At 34.8% G+C, this 18,868-nt stretch overlaps 2 protein-coding genes and 1 non-coding gene across 5 annotated transcripts; 1 reads left to right on the forward strand and 2 right to left on the reverse strand.

Annotated features, from left to right (window-relative positions):
• Positions 1-2,953: 2,953 nt before the first annotated feature.
• On the forward strand, positions 2,954-13,070 carry LOC127254692 (myosin-2-like). Of its 2 annotated transcripts, none has more exons than XM_051279935.1 (24): positions 2,954-3,777; positions 4,652-4,753; positions 4,839-4,982; positions 5,064-5,214; positions 5,329-5,356; positions 5,516-5,684; positions 5,786-5,849; positions 5,973-6,010; positions 6,088-6,172; positions 6,512-6,615; positions 6,878-7,016; positions 7,778-7,896; positions 8,286-8,438; positions 8,520-8,609; positions 8,840-8,917; positions 9,263-9,421; positions 9,850-10,053; positions 10,297-10,502; positions 10,602-10,737; positions 10,917-11,046; positions 11,318-11,392; positions 11,551-11,654; positions 11,825-12,028; positions 12,183-13,070. In XM_051279935.1, exons 1-24 carry the CDS (start codon positions 3,328-3,330, stop codon positions 12,639-12,641), a joined length of 3,591 nt encoding a protein of 1,196 aa, XP_051135892.1. In that variant the 5' UTR covers positions 2,954-3,327; the 3' UTR covers positions 12,642-13,070. The 2 variants fall into 2 exon arrangements, with proteins under 2 accessions (XP_051135892.1, XP_051135893.1); XM_051279936.1 differs by having other exon boundaries at positions 5,973-5,986.
• A 183-nt stretch (positions 13,071-13,253) lies between these two features.
• Positions 13,254-13,326, reverse strand: TRNAF-GAA (transfer RNA phenylalanine (anticodon GAA)). The gene has a single exon. It is a non-coding gene; the product is annotated as a tRNA-Phe (tRNA).
• A 59-nt stretch (positions 13,327-13,385) lies between these two features.
• On the reverse strand, positions 13,386-17,846 carry LOC127253957 (diacylglycerol kinase 1-like). 2 transcript variants are annotated; one of them, XM_051278775.1, is made up of 14 exons: positions 17,639-17,846; positions 17,425-17,526; positions 16,907-17,117; positions 16,680-16,802; positions 16,444-16,572; positions 15,947-16,032; positions 15,488-15,611; positions 15,191-15,239; positions 14,955-15,037; positions 14,751-14,818; positions 14,367-14,441; positions 14,189-14,276; positions 13,981-14,097; positions 13,387-13,904 (listed from the first exon to the last, which is right to left on the reverse strand). In XM_051278775.1, exons 2-14 carry the CDS (start codon positions 17,472-17,474, stop codon positions 13,572-13,574), a joined length of 1,536 nt encoding a protein of 511 aa, XP_051134732.1. In that variant the 5' UTR covers positions 17,475-17,526; positions 17,639-17,846; the 3' UTR covers positions 13,387-13,571. The 2 variants fall into 2 exon arrangements, with proteins under 2 accessions (XP_051134731.1, XP_051134732.1); XM_051278774.1 differs by lacking the exon at positions 17,639-17,846 and having other exon boundaries at positions 13,386-13,904; positions 17,425-17,558.
• Positions 17,847-18,868: the final 1,022 nt, after the last annotated feature.

Consider the following 18,868-nt stretch of genomic DNA (forward strand, 5'->3'; position numbering starts at 1 on the left):
AAAAAAAATAATTTTCAATAAATGGCGCTCCTATAATATAAAATCAGATTGAAAGCACAAATATGTGATTCAAAATAATTCAAAATGAACTTTGTAAAAATAATTTATAATTTAGATTTGTCCGTAGCAGCAAATGGAGGGAAATACAAACACGGAATAAGATCCAACGGTAGAGGGGATTAGGTAGGAAGGCGGGGCCCATCGGACGGCCCAGGTGGCTCTATCCCAGCGTCATTTTCTCCGCCAATCACAGTCGAGTGGGCCCTACAACTTTACCGTTATAAAAGAGGAGCCTTTTTTTTTTTCTTAATTAATTAAAGAAATAAATACATACAGTAATTAATATTCAATAAAAATTGACATTGTTGCACGACCCGACCCGACCGCCTCGCCTCACTCACTTATGGTTCGATTAATCATTTTTAATTTTTTAAAAAATAATTAATGTTAAATAAATAATTGTTGGATGTTTTTGACAACTTTACCTAATGGCATGATTGAAGAGACTCGTGCTTTGATAGTGGGCGACATCTCACAACTTACTCATCCATTATTTTATTTTTATTTATTTTTATTTAATTTTATCTACCAAATAATCCTAATTTTCAGCTTCATTTCTTCACTCTTAGAAATCTATTCATTTTTTTTTTAAATGCCATTTTGACTATTTCTTGTTTGTTGAAGAATAAAAAATTGTATGTATTCCAAATAAATATGTATGGCATTATATATATATATAACTTAAAAAAACCGATGTGTAGTAAATAAATAATATTAAAACTCAAATAATATACTTAAAAATATTTAATTGAATTGGGATAGAGAAAAGTCCTGCACAAAATTTGTACTCCCTCCATCTCACATAATTTGTCTCTATTTTCTATTTTTGTCTGTCCACATAATTTGTTATTTCCTTTTTTGGAAAATTAATTATACACTTTAATTATATTTTAAATTTTAAAATTTAATTTTTTTAATCTTAATTAAACTATTTAGTTATCTTAATCTTAATTTATTTTTAATTTTACTAAATAATAATTATTTTATTAATATATTTCTTAATTATTTATTAATTATACTTTATCTAAATTCCCGTGGTAATAGAGAGGGAGGGAGTAGGATATATTATCAATGAATAGGTTTGTACAAAATGTGCACAATACTCAATGTAATAAGTTCATTGTTTTCAAAGGGAAATTATTTGTAGAGTGTTTTTCCAAGTGAAGTAAAAAGTACGACAATTTATTTCAGTACACAGATAATGACTTTGGTTTCTCACAAGTCTTTTATAAAAATATATATACTGTGTATATATATATATATATTTACAATATTATATACAATAACTATTTAAATTAAAAAAAAAAAAACAAATCAAACACACCAAAATCTCCTTACATATATTATATTGTACCAAAATATTGATACCTTGAACAAATAATTAATAAATAAATAAATAGAATTAATAACAAAAGGATTTTTTTGTTTGAGTTTGATATTAAAATAATGTACGATGAAATGTTTTGTGAGAGAAAAAATTATATATTTTTTTTTGAAAAATACATAGTCCAACTAGTAAAAACTTAGCATTTTGGGTAAAAAGAAATATACCCTTTATTTCTTTAAGTATCGTATTTGGTTTCACAATTTTTTTAAAAAAAATACTATTAAATCAAATATTTATTTTTTATATAGATTATTTTTCAGTCAAAGGTTTTAGGTTTCATCACTTACACCCTTATTCTTCTAATAATCCGTAAGGAATAGTCTGGTGGTCGTATAAAAGTTGGATTTGTGAGAGTATGATCATGGGTTTAAACCCCATGCCTCAGGTCATCTGTCACACATAGTTCGTCTAGTACGACTTTTTTGTCGGACCTAATTTGCAGAGTATTAGGTTCGGTTGGAGGTTTGCCCAGTGTGCACTTTCGAGTAGTGGCGGCAGGTTTCCACGTCATACAAAATAATCACTCAAACAAATAACTCGACATACATTTTTAATTATATGATGCGAATTTTTGTTTTATGTTGCAAAAAGTATATGGAAATGTGCATTAAAAATTAAAATTAGATCGAATCCACTAATTCGTTAATTAACTTTCACAATTGAATTATTCTCCTATTTGAAATATAGCTATTTATCTTTCTTATATATCACTTAATCATATTTCAATAATTAAGTTAGATATAAATCAAAAGTTACAAAGAATTTTGTTAGTACCATTCTTAATAAAATTATATTTATATCATAAAATATTATATTAAAAATTCTATTTAAATAAAAATAAATAAAACTCAAATTAAATCAAACAAATCCTTATTATTACCATTGTATAAATTAATCATACCATACTAATTTAAACTATTTCTAATTATTTAATAAAATGACTTTTATTACTCTCGTATGTATTAAATTTAAAAAATTTAAATTAACCATGATTAATACATAATTTAATAGAAAAAAAATACATCCCCCAATATTTTTATTCAACATGTTTTAAATTTTAAATTAAAGTGACATATATAGAACAGGTCAAAACTTTGTAAATACATAGCCTAAGGGTCACAGAAATATATTCATTTTAATTTTTTAAAAATATGTTATTTCTAGTGTAAATAAATTCGACAAGTCACACAAAAATTCTTTTCTCGTAGAAAGACTGCAACCACTATTTTATTTTATATATTTAAATTTGAGGTAAAAAAATATTGTATAAATATCTTTAGAAATAAATTGAATCCACAAATGGGAGAGGGCAAATGCGTCATTTCAAATAGAAATCTTAAGAACATTCTTCTTTTGCCTTCTCTTTAATAAAACTCCCAAATTATTTCTGTATTTAAAATTTCAAGAAAATATTAATTAATAAATTAATTAATTAATTATTGATTATAATTGTTTCCTTCTTTCCTTTGTCGGATCTCAACGGTTTTAATTATTTATATATTTATTTGAAAAATTCAATTCTGTATGTGAGTTCAAATAATTATCTATCTGTTCAGTGGCTTCTCTTCCATTAATGCATCTCTTCGAGGTTCCGTTCCTTGCCGTGTAGCCAATCTCGTCGAAGATTTGGGTTTGCGTCTGGAGGCTGCTTTGGTTCCAAGCAAGGATTTGTTTATTTTGATTTTTTAGAATTTTGTTTGGCCTGTTTGGAAGCAGTTTTTGGTTATCGGGAAGGTGGGGGACGGCACGGGGGGGAGGAGTTCGAGGATTGATTGGTTTTAGGTTTGATCAATTGAAGGATTCGAGGGGGTTGAGAAATGGTGTATTGTTGAAAATCAGTGGTAATTTTGGGATTGGAGTTGGAAGTTTTGGGAAGGAAGATGTTGTCAATGACGATGCCGCCGACTCCGGTAGTTCGGAGCTCTTTGGAGGAAATGCTGGAGAGTCTCCGGCGAAGTGACGAGACGGAGAAGCCAGGGGACATGCCGCCGGCTCTGCCGGCGCGGCCAAAGCCGACTCCGCGAGCGCGCCTTCCGTCGGCAAAGCGGCCGCTGCCGACGAGCTTGGAAGCCGGCGAATCGACGGCGGGTCGGAGCTTGTTGAAGTGTGATGAGACGAAGGAGAAACCGAAAGGAATGAGAGCGAGAGGTTTGGTGGTTAAAAAATTGAAGGAAACTAAGAAATCCCCTTACGTGGGTTCTGATGAGGAAGACGGAGACCAGAGATCGGAGGTTAGAGGCAATGGCGAGGTCGAGAATTGTGCCTCGAGATCTCCGTTGAGGTCGAGAGATTCCGAGTGGGATGATATCGTCGGATATTTCATCAAAGAGGTATACCTCTGTTTTACACGATGTTCATCACTTTTTGAATTATAGAAACACATTTCTGATAAAAATCTGTAAATTTTATCTTAATTTTAAAATTTTAGAAATGCCTGAATCAGATCATAGCTGCTATTCTTGGTTCTGAACATTTTATAATTTTCATAATTTGTATTACAATTGGAATTTTGTCATTCTGCTATTAATTTACATTAGACGAGGAGATTGTTCTTGAAGTTACTTTTTTTTTTTCCTTGTGTTTCTTGCCTGTGAACTTGGCTATCTTGGTGCGTAATTTTTCTTGTTTTTTTTTTTTTTTTTTTTTTTTTTTTTTACAGTGCCTTCCAAGGCATTTTAACCATCAAGTGTTAGCAATATATTTTAAATAGGATTAATCTTAAAAATATTTTTATGCTTATTGGAACTCTTTTTTTCTTTAGCTTCTATAGTTAATATATGTTATGTCAGCATTCCAGTTATTATTTTTTCTGTTATATGTCTCATTCTATTAATAGTATACTACTTAGTCAACTTATTATAAGGTTTGTGCATTTACTAAAACAAAATTGTAGAAAAAAAACTGTAATTCCATGTTTGAGAAAACTAAATTCGATACAAACTTTTGACACAAATAAGAGACATCTACCTCTATGACCCCCTTGGTGTGTGTAGGGAGATTTTCTAGCTGAGTAGCATTTATCCTGAGTATTTGTTTTATTAATATATTCATTTGTGTATATATATATATACTTTTTAGAATTATGCTAATTATGGTTTTGCCTTCTACAATCATGTTGCTTTGTATTACTAAACTTAGGTACTTAATTTCAGCCGAGGTAAGATTTCCCAGCAGATACTAAACTTAAGTGTTTTATGTTGTCAGAAACTTCCAGTTTGGTGTCAACTACATGATGACCTCTGGAGATCTGGGCATATCCAATCAACTTCTGGAGAAAAAGCATCGGTTTTGCTGTCGGATGGAAGTGTTAGTTAGATAGTTTTTAAATATTTCCACTACTTACTTACTTACTGTTAGAGCATATTAATGTACTCACTGGATATCATTATAGGTTGTGACGGTTCCCGCTCAAGAACTATTGCCTACCAATCCAAGCATCCTTGATGGAGTGGACGATCTTGTGCAGCTTAGTTATGTCAATGAGCCTTCAGTTATTCACAATATTCAGTATAGATATTCCCAAGAGATGCCATATGTAAGTGGTAATGGTAGAATTGTGTATGATTGACTCTTTGAGCACAGGCTTTTAACAAACTTTCTTCTCTACTTGCCCTAGACGAAAGCAGGTCCAGTTTTAGTATCAGTCAATCCTCTTAAAGATATCTACCTGGACAAGAAGGGCTTTGTTGCAGCTTATAGGCATAAAAGTGTGGATATGCCTAATGTTTATGCCATTGCTAATGCGGCATACAATGAAATGATGACAGGTGTTTAAAAATACTTAAAATAATTTTATAATTACTCACTATCATTGATATGTCTTTTTATGTTGAACTGCTGATCTCATTTTTCTCTTGCTGCATCTGTTGTGAGTGTTGCAGATAATACAAATCAGTCGATCATCGTAAGGTTTGTTCATTGTTTACTTTCCCCTTTCTACCAAACCAGATCCATAGCCTTTTCTTTATTTTTGTGATTTATACCATTAACTTCACTGCTTTGGCTATGAATTATAATCTTTTGATGAGAGACGGAATTTCAATTTTCTTTTTTTTTTTTTTACTGTAGTGGAGTGAGTGGCTCTGGGAAGACTGAAATAGCTAAGATTGCATTGCTCTGTTTGACGGCATTTAGTGGAGTCAGTGATGCAATAGAATCTGAAATCTTGCAAATGAGCTGTATACTAGAGGCATTCGGTAATGCGAAAACAGCCAGAAATGATAACTCCAGCAGATTTGTGAGCATTTTTCATTGTGCCTTTAATTTAAACAATAGAACATGTCAGTCTTTGCCAATTATTACGAGGAATTGTTGTTTACCATTCAAAGTTTGGTGCAGGGGAAGTTAATTGAAGTCTACTTTAGTGGAACCGGGCATATATGTGGAGCTAAAGTGCAAACCTGTAAGCATGCTCATACCGACTTTGAGAGTACTGTTTGGTTGTGTTCTATTTCAGTTGTACTATACTGAATAGTTTCAACCTTTTTTTTTCATGTTGAACTTCAATTCCTGATTAATGGTACAGTACTCCTTGAAAAGGTCAGTGCATTGGCTAAAGTGATAGTAATTACGATTTTCTTGCCTATTTCTTTTATTATTATTTTATGTCTGACAATTTAGAGCAAAATCCATTGCATCAGTCTAGGGTTGTCCAATTGGCTCAAGGAGAGCGGTCCTACCACATTTTCTACCAGCTCTGCTCTGGTGCTCCTTCAGATCTCCGAGGTTTGCCTTCGGATTTTCCCCTATTTTTGGAAGTTTCATTTCCTATACCATTCTTTTTCTCTCCTAATTTAGTCTTACCTTGAGAACTTAATTTTTGACTTGGTTCTCATTTAAGTTTAGTATATTATCTTTCTTGTGACTTTACACATGAAACACCTTATATTTTCATCTTAGTGTGAATTAATATGCATAAAAAATTTTATCGGTCTCTTGTAATATTCTCCTTGCTAGAGTCCAATATAACCTGGACAGAAATTCTGTAAAAGTTGAAATAGTTGTCAGGTTTTTTTATTGCAAGATTATAATCTTGTATAAGGCAGCATATGGTTTCTTTTGCAGGTAGGTTGAGGTTAAAAAAGGCTTCTGACTATAACTACCTCAATCAGAGTGATTGCATGAAGATCCACAACATTGACGATGCTCAGAAGTTTCATACGCTTGTGGTAATGTAACAACGTTCACTTTTCTGTGTGCGTAGAATTTACTCCCATTATCGTTTATCCCTGAATACCCATCACCACCCTTATGTTTTTCCCTATCGGTCGCACTGTTGGATTTGAAGAGATATAAATGTTGAGTGAGGAAGTTGTGCTGTGGCAGCAAGTTCTTAAAATTAAACAGTGATTTATGTAACTTCTTATTTGTTTTGCACATTTCCGTTTCTGTCACAAAGGTATACTAAGGCCTAGTTTTTTCTGTCTCTAGGAAGCATTGTATACTCTCCGAATTGGCAAAGAAGATCAGGAACATGTTTTTGAGATGGTTGCAGCTATACTGTGGTTGGGAAACATCTCTTTTCTTGTAACTGACAATCAAAACCATGTAGAAGTTGTTGCTGATGAAGGTACCCCATGTTTTGATACACCATTCCGTGTCTTCTTTTCTTTTTTTATCGTTATCTGTGTCTTGAAAATTCTTTTCCGGTTTTGTTTTCTGGATAGGTGGTTACATCACATTATTTTTCTGTTCTTTATTTCACGAACATTTAGATTTGTTGCTTGAATTACTTGCATTCTTTTAGTTTATCAGAATTTAAAGTGTATCTTTCTCCATGAATGTTGATCCAGGTATATGTGGAAGGAATGATATTTCATTGTTAGATTAAATAATTGGCGCTCCAATATACCAATACCCTTTCAGTTGTTTCTCATTCATTTGGTCTGCAGAAGAGTATTTTGTCAAGTATATTCTGTTAATGAAGATACTATTGTCAAATTCAAAATATCTATTAGGGAACTGTCCTTGAACACCTGTAACACTATGGGGAACTGGTCATGTATGAGGTTGTTACCTAAGTGGCAAGGAGGGTGAGAAGGGATAAAATGCAAGGAGGCTGACACAAATTATCTACGACGGAGGACAGTTATTCATTTAATTCACAAATTTGAAATTTGAGTCATTAATATCAGTTGTTCAGTGAGAAAGACAATGAGAAAACTTCTTTGAGAGCTCTGATTTATGCACTGAAAGGTTTTCCTTGGCACGCCTTTCTCGCGTGCAGTTTGTGTGATTTTCTTTCTGAAGAAACAGCCCTTGATGCTTATGTGCGGAAGATAATGCTTGCCGTAAGCAATGCTGTTAATGATGTGATTTCTTTATTTTCAGCTCTTAGCAATGCTGCCAGTTTGATAGGCTGCAGTGAGAATGAACTAATGCTTGCACTGTCAACCCGGAAAATCCAAGCTGGAAAGGATAAGGTCACCAGAAGGCTGACACAACAACAGGTTCATATAATCATAGCTTTTCTATATCCTTGAATAACTTATTCAGAACTACTCGCAAACTAGGGGTGTGTGTGGTTGTGGATTTTGGGTTTGGGTTTTGAATTAATTGTTGAATTGAAATTGTTTGATATGATATAAATGTGTATTAATGTTATGTTTTGACTATAAAATTTAATTTTTGTAATATAATAAATTAAAAATAAGTATTTGATATTTTTTTTTGGAATAGTGAAAAAACTTTCAAAAACTCACAAGCAAACACAACATAGATGTTTGGCACATAGCATAACATCAGATATGATATGTGACTTCTATGAGCACATAATAAGACGAACACTGTACAAGTTGATGCTAATTATTATTATTTTTTTTGTTTTCCTACCATTTAGGCAATTGAAGCAAGGGATGCACTAGCAAAGTTCATCTATGCAAACTTATTTGACTGGCTTCTACAAGAAATCAATTCATCTCTGGCTAACAGAAAACACGATACTGGTCGAAGCATAACCATTTTAGACATTTACGGATTTGAATCACGTGAGGTAAAAGTCAGTTAAACTTTCTACTGGTTCGTAATATGATGTGCAAGTTTTCTCTAATTTAATCTTGGTTTTTGGCTCCAGAAAAATAGTTTTGAACAGTTTTGCATAAATTATGCTAATGAGAGGCTCAGGCAGCATTTTAATCGACATCTCTTCAAACTCAAGCAAGAAGTAAGCATCTTATATGTTCCATGAAAAGAGTTACATTGTGCCTCCCCCCTCCCCTGTTTATATATATATATATATATTGCCATTCTTCTTTGCATCTAACAATGTTGACAAGAATTTGACTCAATGCAGCTTGCTACGGCTGCAAGATATACATGACACATTTTAGAATATCTCATTTCAGATTGAAATGTTATGCATACTGATGAAACAAAAAAAAAAATTTGATTCAGGAGTACGAGTTAGATGGAGTTGAGTCAACAAAAGTAGATTTTGAAGACAACCAGAACATTGTGGATCTCTTTGAGAAGGTACTTTACTTCTTAAATCGCTATCACTTACCCAAATTTGTGATAAGTGGTGTTTTGTTGGATGTTTGTTCAGTGTAGAGTGTAGCTTTCCTCTATCCAGGCATACATGTCTGGCATGTTCATTTTATAGTTGAATGTGTTTTTATGTGTTGAGAACATGTGGTTTTCGCATGTCTTAGAAACTTGATGCACATTTTATATCATCGATAAAACTTTGCTGTCTCTTCTTCAACTTCAACCAGTTTATCCTTAGTTCATTACCCGTGTTGTGTGGAATAATTATGGTTGCTTTCTCATTCTTAGATTATAATGTTTTTATGATTATATATTGCTGTGGTTGAACAGAAACCTGATGGGCTGATATCTTTATTGGATGAAGTATCCACTTCCCCTAAGGCTACGGATTTAACCTTCGCCAGTAAACTTAAGCAGTGCTTAAATGGCAACAATTGCTTTAAAGTTGAAAGAGGTGGAACATTCACCATTCGCCACTGTGGTGGAGAGGTTAGTTTCACACTTTTGCATGTGGTTGCTCTTTTATGGAACCAAGAAGTCCAAAAGGAAACACAGGATATTTGTTGTATACTTTTGTTGCAGTATTTGCATTATTATATTTCATGGAATAACTGCAATCAACAAAATGTGGACCTTAATGATACATATATGGATATTACTCACATATATAAAGCATGCTTGGCTCAATGGAGCAAAGGCCCGAACAAAATCTTCACATTTAGCAAATGCTAGGGAGACATGTAGCATCTATGTGCATAGTTATACTTTTGTGCATTATTTACAAGTGCAATGCATTTGTTTTTGCTAAAGCTGTGCCTCATATAATCTGTATATATATATGCATATATAATTGTATTAATCTCTCCCATGATGTTGTTTGACACATTTTCTCTGCTGATATTTCCTGTTTACTTCAGGTTCTTTACGAAATGGGGAAATTCTTGGAAAAGAATAGAGATTCATTGCCTTTTGAAACTATTCAACTTCTTCAATCTTGTGCTGGCCGAATTCCTCAACATTTTGCCTCTTCATTATTGAAACAGTCTCAGAATCCAGAAAATATGTTGATGCAGCCAGGAATGCTTGCTTTTCAAAATCAGAATGTTGCCACAAAATTCAAGGTGATCTTGCTTTTATGCCATCACCATACTCCTCCTTTACCTTGTTGCAGTAAATGATGCTTATACTGAAAAAAAAAATAGAAGGAAAAAATTTCGGAAGTACATTTTATCATAGAAAATTCAAGAATTTCTGCCTTTTATAATTGACATCTCAGTGTCCTGCTGATGTATTTACTAGACGAAACCTTCTGTAATCGTACGCAACTATCAATTCTGAAATGTTGTATGCATCTTTGACTGCAGGGTCAGCTATTTAAACTAATGCAGCATCTTGAAAACACAAAACCACACTTCATTTGTTGTATAAAACCAAATAGAAATCAGATTCCGGGGGTGTTCGAAAAAGATCATGTTTTACAGCAACTTCGATGCTGTCAAGTTCTAGAAGTTGTTAGATTTTCAAGATTTGGATACCCCACCTCCATGACTCATCAAGAATTCAGAAAAAGGTGAAAATGTTTATCTCACTTCTGATTCGTAAATAACTTCTTAATGATTAGATGTTACAAAAACTTTCCCGTCATACTTTGCAATGCAATGATTTTCAGGTATGGCTTCCTACTTCCAGAACACATGGCTTCTCAAGATCCCCTAAGTATGTCAATCGCTGTTCTGCAGCAGTTTGGTATCCTTCCAGAAACTTACCAAGTTGGTTATACAAGATTATACTTCCGAGCTGGACAGGTGTGTTTGCATGTTTTTAAATGTCTATAGCATTCTTTTTTCTTTTTTTCGGAAAGATCTATAGCATTCTTAAGCATACAAAATGTTTACTGCGCTTTATCTATAAACATGATAACATAATCGGCATGCATTAATTGTGGAGACTGTAAAATCCCAATTATTGGGTTACTGGAAAACAGATTGTTGGCCTGGAAGATGTCAGGAAAAAAGCCCTTCAAACTGCTCAAGAGATGCAGAAGATTTTCCCGGGTAATCCTACCTGCCATGAATCCCATGAATTCAATGGAGCAGCAATAACATTGCAATCATGTAAGACCAGTACCTGTTTTGATATTAATTGTATAGTCAACACCCCACGTTTTTTTAAAAGAAATTACCTTTTCATGCTCTGTAATTTCTCTGAATCCATTACGATCAACTTGCACTCTGTTTTTAGTTGTTGGCTATATGGAACTTGTTATGTTTTAATTATCAAATGATCTAAATTGAAATATGCATGGTTATTTTGTATATTTAAGTGTCCTGGCCCATATGTCTCAAATTATATTACATTATTATCATAAAAAACTGTTATCTGCAGATGTTCGTGGTGAAAATACAAGGAAGGAGTATGGAATTTTGGAGAAGCACAGCGCAATTGTACATATTCAGTCCGGTAAAGTTCCTTCTTTGGCCATATTTTCATTTCGTTACATTACATTATTACATCAGGCCTTAATTTATGCCATAAAGAGAATGTATTATTGACCGACTGTTTTTTTAACAAATATTTGGAAGCTTTCCTCCTTAATCCAACTATGCTTTTTCATGCAGTGATTCGTGGATGGTTGGCCCGAAGGCATTTTAGCCACAATTGTAAACCAAACAAAGCAAATTCTACTCAAGCGAAACCGTATGGGAGTGTTTCTGAAGTCAAGGTACATATCAAGTACTTTTACCCCAAAATATATGTGTCTTGCCCTTTCTGTTCTTGATATGGATTATATCGTTTATCTTCTTCATTGCAAAGTCTCTGCCCATCATTTCAGATTGTTGGATTCACCATATGTGTATTTCTAATTAAGTTCTGCTTCTATTTTCCGAACAGGACCTGCCACCCAAATCCTTACCTTCAGTTGTTGAAGATCTCAAAAGACAGATGCTGATGGCACAAGCAGAACTCGAACACAAGGAAAAGGAAAACGCTGATCTGAGAGAGCAGATGAAACAGTATTCGGTGAAGTGGTCTGAGTACGAGAACAGAATGAAATCCATGGAGGAGATGTGGCAAAAGCAGATGGTATCTCTACAAGTGAGTTCACTCTTTCTGCAAACATTTTCACAATTAGCGGTTTTATCTGTTAGCATGTTTCAGAACAGCAAGAGAGTTCGCAGCTACAAAATATGGCCACCGAACAGGGGAATGTTGAGCCTCATAGTTCTTACACTTTTGTGGCATTTTGCAGATGAACTTAGCCAATACAAAAAAGAATATGGGCACAGAAAATAAGATAGGAAGGATCGATGGAGGAGTCCAATCACCTCAGTATTATGACTCGGAGGACATGTCTATGGGAACTCAGACGCCCGGAGGCTGCACCCCTGCAAGATTGTTCAGCAACGGCGTAGAGGACTTGCCAATTCGGGATGCAAATGGAGTTTCAAACCCTGTTGGCAATCTGCTGAGGGAGTTCGAGCAAACGAGACAAAACTTCGACGAGCAAGCTGTGACGATTGTAGAGACGAAGACAGGGCAGTCCCTTGGAGCAAACCCTGTTGATGAATTGCGGAGACTGAAACACCGGTTCGAGGCATGGAAAAAGGACTACAAGATTCGGTTGAAGGAGGCGAAGGCGAGAGTGCACAGAACGGGGCAGGCTGAAACCGAGAAACATCGGCGCAAGTGGTGGGGGAAGAAGAAGTAGAAAATATTAGCAACGTGATGACGACGAAGATGATACGACGCGAGCAATGGTACCATATGAGGTACTTCTGCCAATGTGCGGTGGTGGCGGTGATGAGATCATTTTGATGGGCCTGAGTTTTCTTGCACTCCATGAACTCTCAATGTCTATATCTGCGTGTTATGTATGTATATATAAATTTTGTTGATAGCGTTGTGTGATAGTAGTTGCTGCTATATTCCTGGTGAAGAAGCTGCTTCAGTTCAGGACATGGCTTAGTGTGTAATTAGAGAGAGTCAGAAACATGGAAGAGGTACAAAGCTTCATATTATATCATGGATCCGAAATACATACATACATACATACCTATCTACTGTATTTCTTTATATTTATATTACATGTACGTAACTTTATTTATCTTTATATGTGTGTACATATAAATTATATGCACGTGTATGTATTGGTCATTTTTTGAATCTCACAACTTTTTTACATAACATACGGAATGATGGAGAAAGGCCCAAATAAAGCATGAAAGCCCAAAATAGACCCAAATAAACAATGAAAGCCCAAAATAGACCCAAATCTCTAACAGAGGCCCAAAACCGAAAGTAGGAAAAATCTATAAAAGAATGCGGTGAGCGTGGATCGAACACGCGACCTTCAGATCTTCAGTCTGACGCTCTCCCAACTGAGCTATCCCCGCAATTGTTACTTTTAATTTAAGTAACTATTCTTAAATTATTTAGCCTAGTTGGCATATTTCAAAATTAGATATCAATACTCTCTCACCCTAATCCCAGCAGCGAAAGTTCAACTAAACAGCCAAAACAAATAACCAACATATATATATATATATATATATATATGTATACACACGCAACATGTAAGTAAAGTAACACAGCATCAGACTTTGGTAAGTTCGTATGTAATGTATATCAGTTATCAACTCTAACTGAGCTGCTCAATGTGGAAGAAGTCATCTGGTAACCTAAAAGTATCCGCTGCTCCTAACTTTCTGTGTTCTTCCTCATTCTCCATCCTCATGCTGCTGCTATAGTCGATTTCCGATGAGTTGGGGTTGGGTGAGGGTGGTGCATTGGCGATGCTTCGGGCCGGGCACGGTGTGTTTGCGAGTATGCTGGCTTGGCCGAAGTGGGAGATTTCGATCACTACTCCTACTGAGTCGTCGGCAGGAAGGGGCTGCTTCCATGGCTCCCCGTCCATTCGCATGAAGACGTGGTCGGCAGCCCCCTTCTGGAACTCGAATCGAATCCTGTTTGCCTACACGACGGATGATATGTTATGTTGTTGTTAATATTTTACGCGACACTTTGCTTGCGTGGCTCCTACGAGTTACCTGCGCAAGGCGAGTGCCGTGGCCATTTGGAGCAAACAAGATAAGTCCATGCCATGCATCTCGGAAACCGACAACCTCTAGAAATCCATCATCGACATATGGTGGAGTTAGATCCCTCTGTTGGAGTTGGAAGGGAGATATATTAGCGTTCCGAGTATCGGGACTATTCATTTAGGGGTGTGATTTTTATGACGGATTGAATACTGACCGAATGAAGCTTCTGCTTGGTAGGGGTTCCCCAAGGATTAAGACCACCTGAGAAACTAGGCAAGTTAAGGCAAACAATGGACCTGATGCTGCATTCATATAGAAAAAAGGATCATAAGAGAAAGAATTGCCTGCCCGGAGGAATCGTGATATTATATGATAGGATTTGATCGATTTACCTTTGTGGTATGTGAAGGTCTATCCACTCACCAGGCTTTTTCATGATTTTAACTCTTGCCAGATTCGCAATGTTTCTGCAAACGAAAATATGAAAAATGATGAAGATTAGAATCATGGTCATCTTCATTATAGGTACCAAGAGACGAGCGAAGCCTTTCCATTCCCAATAATTTCATAGGGAACATTTCCATGCATCATTGTTTCACTTTTGTGTCGGGCTTGCATCGAAATATAGGGAATGGAGATGGGAGTTGAGAAAGATGAAATCTAATGCATGTTGCATCGACAGCATCCTTGTTATATTTACGCCGAACACTCTTTTTGGCAAGTTGAATATTAGGAGAATTCATAATAGAAGACACAAGAATTGTAGGTAATCTAACCTTGAAGATGGATGCGACAGGGATGCACAAAACCACCCTTGCTTACAGCTAAGCTTTGCATATGCACCCTAACAAATCAAGAATAGTTACAAAAAAGAATTTTGAGATGGCACGGAAAGTGTAGTCAGGTATTTCAGTAAGTAGCAATTGCTTGACAAAGAGAGAAATTTATTTCTTCACTTCATAGGAATGTTTGTGCATTACCTGATTGACTAATTGATTTTTAAATTTTTCTGGATGCAGCTTCCGCTCCAAGTGAAATGCATAGGAAACTTGGGCATCCATACCTGCGAAAAACAAATTGAACAGGAAACGTGTTTCTTAAATAAATGGAAAAACAGTAATGCTCAGTGCTTCCTCCAGCTTGAATGAATTTGTGCAATGAAAGGAGATACTGTAAAATGATTCGGCAGGATCATGTTTGGAAAGAAATAACTCACCCATACTAAAATAATTCCAAAATCCCCCACGAAATTTGTGGTGTCCTCCCTGATGCATGAATAACTATGATCAGCTTGCTTGAGGCATGTGGAGTGGAGAATCAAGAAACAGGATTAATAAATTTCATTCCTAATGTTCCGTTTACAAATCATTAGTTCTTCTGGCATTATGTGACTGAGAATCATCATGAAGCAAAGCAATTGAGTGAGTGAGTAATATATCGACACAGTGTCCAGCTATATACAAGTGGAGATTGTGAAGCAGAGACAAGTAATGATGATGATAAGTTATGATACCTCATTCGTTTCATCTGTTGGCAGGATATGGGTAAAAGCATGCAACGAGAGTGGCAGATCAAGAGGTGTAATAGGATCACATGAACCTTCTCTCGGAGACCTCATCCGCATGAGAAAGTGCCAGCTGAACATAAAATCGTGAGAACCAAGTTGCACTTAGACAAACACTGAAAGCTAGAGAACAAACATTGAAGGAGGCAAATCATTTAGTACAAACAAATTAAACAATTAACTTTTTGAATTTTCTCAAGCTTTTGCCGCAAATCTCCAGCAATGTTTTGGTCAATTTTCAACACAAATTTGTGAGAATATAAAAGTCGTGACAATATTAAGGTTGTGATTCCTAGAATATATAAATAAAGAATACTATGGTAGTTTTCAGCATTTCTATCGGCAAGCATGATTGTCTGAGAATATATTAAGGCAGGAGAAAACTGGACTTTTAAGATGATAATCTACCTGTCGATTTTCATTTCTTTTGCATTCTTCACATGTCTCAAAAATGCCTTCACTGAGTGATAGTCTGTGCCAGGATTTCTTTTCCCCTTACGTAATTAAGCAAATTATATTACAAATAAATCAAGACCTAGAAATTATGTTGAATGAAATTTTTAGGTGGAAAACAGACAAGGAGAGTTCAGTGAAATATAAAGAATAATTTATCGACAAATATCGAAAATTGGAATGTTCCAAAGCTTCCGTGCCAATGCTATCATACTGTGGTAGCTAGGAGATGGGAAGATAAGCAACAGACAGAAATGCAAAAAGTCTTGATGGTCAAAAGTTCACTTAGAAAATCCATTCGAAATTAGTCCAGGATGATTAAATAGTGCCTATAGGACACTTGCTAGTTCTGAGAGTAATGAGGCTTTTGATCGTTTCATGACATCAATTGTTCCTGAAAAAATGGAAGGATTTGAACTTAGGAAAAAGTCATTCATCAGGTAGAATCTCACCCAGCCAAAGGAAAATGGGAGATTGTTCCCTGTCCCTAGCGGCATTGTAGCAATGGGAGGTGGATGTGCCAATTTAAGATCGGACACCACTCCAAGCAGCCATCCAGCTGTTCCATCCCCACCAGCAACCTAAAACAGACAGAAGTGTAAACAATTTAACAGTACCACAGTTGAATCATTAAGTTTTCCAAGGTCTTGTCTAGTTAAGCGAGGACCAAGGACACTGCTCAACTCACAATAATGCGCAATCTTTTCTGAATTTCATAAGCCAAATTGTCTCCATTCCGTTTATGCTTCTCCAAATTGAAATAAAGTTGGTAGAGCACCTTGTCGGGGGCCTTTTCTCCAAGATCAAACACCTGGAAAAACAGAGACATAGCTCAAAGTTTCCAACACTGTGGTTTTTGTTTCAGTCTATCATGTTATCCCCCTCAATTGAATGAAGCAAAAACAATACACAAACCTGATTTTTGTTCAGTAGGTTACGGCATGTTAGCAGAAGTTCACCACCCAATTGCCCCCCACTCTTTGAATTAATGAACACAATCACTGGACAAGATGGAACCTCACACCAACCTTCTTTAGATACTGATTCGGGAATAAGTATGTAATCAGGAATGTAGTACTCCTTCAGAATTTCAACCTTATCTAAATCAAAACCCTCAGCTTCTTGACTGAAATGTTATAATAAAGATATCAAACAATGAACATTTCTGATTGCTGATGATAATTCGAAACAATATAACCTAGTTCGATTATTGTAAATTTGGAAAATATCTGCAGATCAACTGACCACATTATAAAAAAGTCTGAATAATCGGCAACTCATTGAAAAAAAAAACAAAAAAATCCATAGCGAAATAGGAGATCTATACATATGCTTTAGAACAACTATTCTACGATTCCAAACAAAGTATATCCACTCACAAAGCAAAACGCGGAAACTAACAAAATGCACCGATTATCTGAAAGAGCACTCACTTGTTACTGAAATAACTATGCACCGACTGCTTCAGCACTTTAGCCATCATCTGCGATCCCGCCGCTACCTTAGCGGCAGTACTGGCTGATTGCGCCGAAATCCTGCTTATGAAACCCATTCCTCTCAGTCGGAGTCGCGGTATCCGAATCAATAACTGGAAAGCAAATTTATAGCGAGAAGTAACATCACAAAATGCAGAAAATGATACTTTACCCAACCAACAATTCAACGGACGACAAAAAAGGCAGGAATCGACAGTGACACGCTCAAAATCTTCCTTCGGTGCCAGGTTGCGTGATTGAGATTTTCTCAAAGTCTTCGGCAATTAGAATGGTGGAAAGTGGAGCGGTTGGGGTCGTCTGTATTCCAAAGAATGTATGGGTATGGGGACCGGCGTCCAATGCATACATTCTAGAAGGAATTTGATCATTTTAACGGATATGTGTCAGCGCGGGGACGATGAAAAGCTAGCCGGTAACTAGCGGGCTGGGCTCGGGCCGCCTTCAAGTTAGGGCCAATGCGGTTGCTTATCTGAATTGGCCCGGGCCCAGTATAATACTCATGTTTTAGTTTTTTTTTTTTTTTTTTTTTTTATATATAATTTGAAAAAATGTTTAGTTTTAATTTTATTTAAATAATATTTTGATATAATATTTGTTAAAAAAATGATGTATTTTTTAAAAATTAATAAATTTTTAAATATAATTTATATGGATATATATTCACACAATATTTGTTTTTACACAATTTGTTAATATTATTAAGTACAAAATATATATATATATATACATTCTCATACAATATATATAATATATATTATTATGTATTTAAAAGATTAATAATTTAATATAAAATTTTATTTTTATAATTTAAAATGTTTTAAAAGATACAAATACTAAACAAACACACTTTACTATTTTGTAACAAAGTATAATGAATCAAATCATAAATGATTAGAACTAATTGAAAATGTACATATATAACTATGGTACACCATATAAAAATCTAAACAGATTATATAGCCTTTGTTTACATAAAAAAAAAAATAAAAAAAATATATATATTATTTTTATGCAAACATTTAATATTTATTTATATTATATATTTATATATAGCTCTTAATATTGCCAAAATATTCTAACTTTAAAATACTTGGAAAGCATATTTAAATACAACTAGACTGTGTGGTTATTTGTGGCTTCAAGTATGGTGATGAAAATATCAATATATTAGTTGAATATACATATGTATATATATTGGTGGATTTTGTGTAAATTTTATAAATTTCAAGTTATTAGTTATGATCTAACTAAAGTTTCAAGTCAGTGTAAGATAGGAGTCAATGATATTAAAATATAACTAATTTTAGGTGTGGTTTTTTAAGGGATGCATGATGATGCAATTTAATTTAGTAATCAAATGGTAATTTGGATCTATTTGAAT

Source organism: Andrographis paniculata, unplaced genomic scaffold (genome assembly GCF_009805555.1).
Source record: "Andrographis paniculata isolate CXL003 unplaced genomic scaffold, ASM980555v1 Contig52END, whole genome shotgun sequence".
NCBI lineage: Eukaryota > Viridiplantae > Streptophyta > Magnoliopsida > Lamiales > Acanthaceae > Andrographis > Andrographis paniculata.